The sequence below is a fragment of the Cavia porcellus genome, unplaced genomic scaffold, assembly GCF_034190915.1.
Source record: "Cavia porcellus strain 051 isolate PalLab524CR breed Dunkin Hartley unplaced genomic scaffold, mCavPor4.1 scaffold_6, whole genome shotgun sequence".
In the NCBI taxonomy this organism is placed as follows: domain Eukaryota; kingdom Metazoa; phylum Chordata; class Mammalia; order Rodentia; family Caviidae; genus Cavia; species Cavia porcellus.
Window position 1 is genome coordinate 74,698,306 of NW_026947489.1, and position 6,260 is coordinate 74,704,565.

The following is a 6,260-nucleotide window of genomic DNA, read 5'->3' on the forward strand; positions in this document are numbered from 1 at the left end:
CTGGCCATTGTGGCCTTCTTCTGGCCTCTATCGGAGACTTTTACAAGTCCCAGTAGAGAATGTTGGTTGCTCAGAAAAAGATGTGGACTATATCAAGGGGACACCTGGCCTTCCTTTAGGTAGAAAAGATAAAGGTGGCCAAGGAGGCAGCTGGAAAAGGAATGGACCAGTCGTCTGGCTCCTACGAGGAGAGGCCAACTGCTAGGGCTTCTAGGTAAGGTGGGCAGGGGAACCAGGGAAGCTCAGCTCCATCTGACCTGATAGGTGCATTGCCTGCAAGATTTTTTTTCTTGCTGTTGTCTGGGGCTGGGTGACACTGGCTGGCTTTGCCTCCTCTGTCCTCAGGGGCTTGATCTAAAGTGTTCATGAGATAAAGGATGGCATTGTCTCAGCAGCATAAAGTTGTTAGGGAGCCCCCTCCCCCACCTCAAGATCCCCACCCCATCTCCCTCTCAGTGGCACAGAGCCAGCCCTGCGACTCCAAGTTGGGTCCCTGGACCAGCAGCATGAGCATCACCAGAGGACTGTTAGAAATGCAGTTTCAGCTTCTTCTTCATCTCACCAAACCAGATCCTGTGTCTTCCTAAGATCTTGAGGTGATCTAAGAGCACAGTTAGGGACGCCCTGGTTCTCAAGGGAAACAGGTAGTGTTATGCACTACCTGAGACCAGAGGACCCCTCTCCCACCCCTACCCCAGCCCAAAAGGAGCACTGTGTTCAATTATTTGAATTAAAACATTCTGACTAGGCAATACTTATATGATTCAAAATTTAAAAGGTATAAGAGAATAGGAATAGTGTCCCTCCTACCTCTGTTCTCCATGGGCAAACAGCATTACCAATTCCAAAAGACTCCCTTCGTGTGCTGAGAATCCATTTCATTATCTATACGATCACCAAGGAAATAATGTTTTCCTGTAACGCTGAGTCTTCTGTCAGAGATGGACATGAATACACTTGAATACTGGACTTGGAGTCAGCCGCCTCACTTCTCCTCATCTCATTTTATGGGAAGGGTCCCTTGGGAAACTGAGGACTCATTACTGTATCTACATGGCCTGGCATGACAGTCCTTAAGTCCTCCCACCCCGTGAGTGCTGGGCACTGTTTGGGTAGCTTGTGGCTTCCTGGGCACCAGGGGCCATCTTTGGAATGGGCACCTTCTGCATCAATGGGGTAATGAGCAACCTTCCATTAGGGCCTTTAGAGACAGCTGTCAAAAGGGGCTTGACACAAGTTGCTGCCACTGGGGCAGAATGGTATAGTGCCCAGAGCAGGACCTGTTGCAGGGAAACTGGCTTCCTGATCCTGGGCTACCCAGGAAGCCGGAGTCAATACGCCCACCTGCTCTCTGAATAGAAAGTGGAAACTCCAGGTGGTCTACTTCAGTGTCTTACTTCCTCACTGAAGCCAGCTGGGCTTTAGAATCCAGCATGTTGTTTTTGTGTTTGGGAGGAAGTAAGAGAGGTGGTGTCACAGCTGCTTAGGGATTGGTCTGGTTTCTTTTAAATGATGTTAAAATGGCACGGTGGCAGCCATATAACCTGGGGATAGTCTTATCATTTGTTTTGTAGTGGAGAAATATGCTTTCATACAGTCATTTGTTTTGGTCAGTCAATAAGTATTTGCTGAGTCTCTAACACATCAGCTGTTGGACTAAGCGCAGGAGTGAGCACCACACCTGCTCCTTGAGCTCCAGTGCTTCCTGTCTGGTGGGAGTTAAACCTTAACCATGTGGTCTGGCCTAGCATTGGGGACAAAGTAGGCTGCTTGGAGATTTTCAACCAGAAGTAGCTAAAGGAGGTTTCTCCAATGAAATGATTCAAGTTGACATCTCTTAAGTTAGAAGCAGCCTACGAGATGGGGAGGTAGTCCAGTAAGGGTCCCACACTTGAAAAGAGGTGACTTTCATGAGGGTTGCCCCGGTGGACCTATTACCTCAGAGGACTCACTCGACCTCATTGTTCCTTGGAGGCCAGCGGAGCTGGCTCGAGGGCTCTCCCGTTCCCTGTCAAGAGTCCCGTGCTCAAAAAGGCTAGGGTTTGCAGTCCAGCTTCTGGACAGTGCTGCACACTCTGCCCAGCTGCCTTGCCTTTTGCATAGCCTGTCCCTCTCCCCCCAGACCTGCTGCAAAATCTTGGTGCAAGAGTGAGGGCTCACTAATGTTAGGGAAATGGGCTTTTAAATGGGGCAAAGTGAAACAGGAACTCCTTCCAAACTCAGGGAAAGCCTCTTTCTGGGTACTAGTGGTTTGGCTGGGAAGATGGAAAGTGCCTCTCGAGCCCCCTCTGCCCTTCCTGGAGATGGAACACATGTCTGCTAAGCATGCCCTCTACACTGAGCTATACCCACAGCCCAAGAGCTCCTTCTAATTTTGATATCCAGGATCACATAAATCACCTACGTTTACAGTCAGGTCCCACGCTAACCTGGTCCACCAAGTATACCCCTAACTGTTGAGTTGGCCCAAAAGTGTGGGCGCATCACAGTGGTGACCAACAGGAAGTTTACACACTGAGTACTATCAGTGTGGTACCACAGGGACCAGCAATAAAAGAGCAAAGTGCCATCCGTGCCCAGTGCTGGGGCAGTTTTGGCCGCCTGCCCATTTCTTCCTTTCTCAATGAGGAACCAGATAAAAAAAGGGGAACACAACTTCCTCTAGATGTCTCTGAGCATCCCACCTAAGGACTACCATGACCCACAGAGTTCCTAAGTTCCCCCACTTGGGATGGCACCTGGGTACCTGGGAAAGGACTCCACTTGGTTGCAACATGCCCTTCCCACAAGGGACACGACTTCCCCCACAGCATTCTCCAGTGGACCCAAGAACACTTTCTCTTCAAAAGGCTCCACATTCTGCCAGCTACTTCCCCTTAGCCAGTACACTGAACTAAAGCGGGGAGCATGACAGATACTTTCTGGGACCTGCTCAAGATATGTATTTTCTGACATTTGGTTTAAAGCAATAAAAAGCATCAATTTTAAACGTGTCCTGGTATCTTTTCCCCTTGTATTTCACAGTTGTTTCATGTCTTAGGGGAAGATATAAGGAAAGAAACTGAGAGGCAGATGCAAAAACTAGTATCCACATATATTATGTTCTGTGTTACCTTGCAAAGAAACTTAAGTATGGAAATTATTTTAAATAAACCAACAAGAAGTTATGAAGGCATTAATAAACCTGGTACTTTCCATTCCACTGTTACCTAACTCTGAAAAGCACTTAGAATGGTTATCTTCTTTCCTAGATTATAAAATTCTTAAAATGCCAGGGATTCAGCTTAGCAGCTCAAGCACTTGCCTGTTAAGTGTGATGTTGTGAGTTCAGTCCCTGGTACCAAAAAAAAAGAGAAAAAAATTCTCTAAAACTCTTCTCATTTATAAATGTGAAGATATTCACTGCAGTGTAACAGGGAACATTTTCAACTAATTTACTACTCAACAATAGGAAAATCAGGTCAATTTAAATAAATCAGCTCACCGCCAATAATCCTCTCTCCTTTCCCCTCTTCCTACACCAACAGGTCTGTTCTTTTTTTCTGCTAAGGAACAAACCCCCTTCTCAGGTCAGAGGACTGACATGCAAATCATGTAAGGACTTTAAGTGGTGGACAGAGAAAGGGTTATGATCAGGAGGCAAAGCTGTGACCTCAGATTCTTTGTGGCCTGAGATAGAAACATGTGGTCCAGAACCAAAAATGGAATTCAGGTCTGAGTCCCAGATCCACTTCAGTTAGTGGGCACAAACCACAGACAAGTGTGTACAGGGGACTCTGTTCAAGCAGTCAGATTCTCTGCCAATCTAAAACTGACTCTCTTTTAAAAAATTAACTTACTGAGACACAGTCTTACTATGTAGTTGAGGCTGGCCTTGAACTAACAGTGATCCTCCTGCTTTAATATCCTGAATGCTAGGATTACAGGTGTGCACCACCACACCGGGCTGAAATTGTTTCTTAAAAATCCAATCTGATTGCATCACCCCTGACAAAAATTTCTAAAGGCTTCTGGTTAATTCCTCATGGGATCAAGGCATAACTGCCTATGAGGGACTCTATTATTTGGTCCAAGTCCACCTCTGGGCCACTTCTTACCCTCCAGATAAAAGGCCACATTCCTCTGCACAATGGCCCTTCCACAAGCTCTTTTATCAAGTAATCTCTTCTCTACATTTTACTGGGCTGTTATCTAGCTTTCAGATCTCCAGATGTCATTTCTACAAAGTAGCCTTTGACCCTCCTTTACCAGGGATTAAACTCACCTCAAGCCTGACAGGCAGGTGCTTATGCCACTGAGCTAAATCCCTAGCCCCAACCTCCATTTCTAACCTGGACTGTTTTGTGCACTCTTTATACCATTTATTATAATTTAAACATTTGTAAAATTTGGTAATGGTCATTTCCCCAAATTATAGATTTCATAAGCAACATGTTCATAATTATAACTAATGCAGTTTTTATTTCTTAATTCAACATTTGTATTTCATTATGAGACAATCTTCCTGGTAAGAAGAGGATCATAGATTAGCAAAGGGAGAGGCATTACACCAACAAGCCCAAAATTTAAGTCCAAATAACCTGTTTTTCAAGGTATAGTCTAGAAAAATTTTTTTCGTATGGGAAAGACAATTAGCTGGGACCAGGTGAAACTGATTCCATTTATACCTGAAAGTAGTGGTTAATTGGAACACTGGGCTGTGAAAAGGTACACTCGGGCAATACTAGGGAAATAATTATTATTTTATGGGTACCAGGGATCGAACTCACGACTGCCTGCTTGCAAGGCAGGTGCTTTTGCTGCTGAGCTAAATCCCCAGCTCCCAATAATTATTTTTTTTAGCCACAGTTCCACTAGGAAGCCCAGCCTTCTAAGTGCTGGACGGCCATATGCCTCCATGTCCGGCTGGCTCAGCAAGAATAAATTAAGAGACTTGTATTTGAATCCTGCGTTTGCTGCTTCCTAGCTAAGCCTCCTCTGGCAGAGATACTTAACCTCTCAGCCTCAGTTTCCTCATCAGCAGAGGGTTCACAGTAGCATTTCTACAGTTACTACAAGAATTAAATGAGATAATACAAAAAGCACCGGGCACACTGCCTGGCATTAGGGCACATTATTAAATTAGTTCTTCCGATGTTAACAGGAAGCTCTCTGCTTATGTAAGTCGTGGTGACCCCTCTCGGGTAAATGTAAATGCAGGGAAATTACAGGCCATGGTCCAGTACCTGCTTTCCAAGAGTTGAATGCAGGTGATCCTACAGGCATGGCAGACTATGCGTTAAGGCAGGAAAGAACTCCAAAAGTGTCTCACACTTCATTTAATCTTAAGAATGTTACAAGCTCTCTGTCTTCAGATATAAATTATGTATAACGTTACAGAACGAACAGTGAATTTAGCAATTTAAAAACTAAGTAAGTCTACACGGTGTTAACTTCCAACAACAGTCTTCCCAATCTGTTTTTTTTTTCTCAAAAAGTCACCCCTGCCCTCATTTCAGTAGACGTGCACCATGCCATAGAGGAATGTCCAGAACAGGACGTAGGTGAAGAGACCTCCGATGAGGCCTCCTGTAAAGAGAGGTCTTCGTGATTTAAAGTATTTGTTCCACCTCCTTCCCGCCTTGAGAATCAGGAGCAGGGAGAGCAGGACGGAGGCAAGCAGGTAGAAGATGAAGCCGTAGAGGCCGGTGAGACCGAGGATGCCGGCCGTGGCCCCCGACAGCGCTGACACGGACGTGCGGCAATAATCCAGCACCGCGGCGTTGCCCCGCACAGCTGCCTCGCTGATGAACGGCGGCCCTTCCCGCTTGGCCACCACCGCGGCCATCGCATCTGCCGGGCCTCGACCTCTGCCTTCTCGTGGGCCGACGCAGAGCTGTGGAGAAAACCAAGTTACAAGTGGCGCCCGGAGCTTCGGGAATTGGGTTCACCCCGCACCCTCCCCCGCGGGACCTTCCAGCACCCCCCCCTCCGATCTTCAAAAGACGCCAAGAAACCTGCGAGAAGAGTGGGCCATCGGGGGGTCGGCACAACGTCTGCATCCCCTGGCCACGCTTTCCCAGTTACCTGAAACGCGAGGACAGTCACTCGGCGTTCCCTCACACAAGTAGCAGTAGAGATTCCCGCGGCGCCATCTTTTGGTGAAGGCTGCTGGGAGGGCTTGAGATGCGCGTGCGCAGAACTACCGACTCGCCTTTGGCGCCTGCGCGTGGGGTATGCTCCGCCCTCTTCCCTGCACTACGCACGCGCCGGGACTTCCA

At 47.2% G+C, this 6,260-nt stretch overlaps 1 protein-coding gene across 1 annotated transcript; it reads right to left on the reverse strand.

Moving 5' to 3' along the window:
* Nucleotides 1-5,303: 5,303 nt before the first annotated feature.
* Emc6 (ER membrane protein complex subunit 6) lies at nucleotides 5,304-6,254 on the reverse strand. The gene is made up of 2 exons (XM_003469654.5): nucleotides 6,067-6,254; nucleotides 5,304-5,875 (listed from the first exon to the last, which is right to left on the reverse strand). Exon 2 carries the CDS (start codon nucleotides 5,825-5,827, stop codon nucleotides 5,495-5,497), a length of 333 nt encoding a protein of 110 aa, XP_003469702.1. The 5' UTR covers nucleotides 5,828-5,875; nucleotides 6,067-6,254; the 3' UTR covers nucleotides 5,304-5,494.
* Between the last annotated feature and the right edge of the window lie 6 nt (nucleotides 6,255-6,260).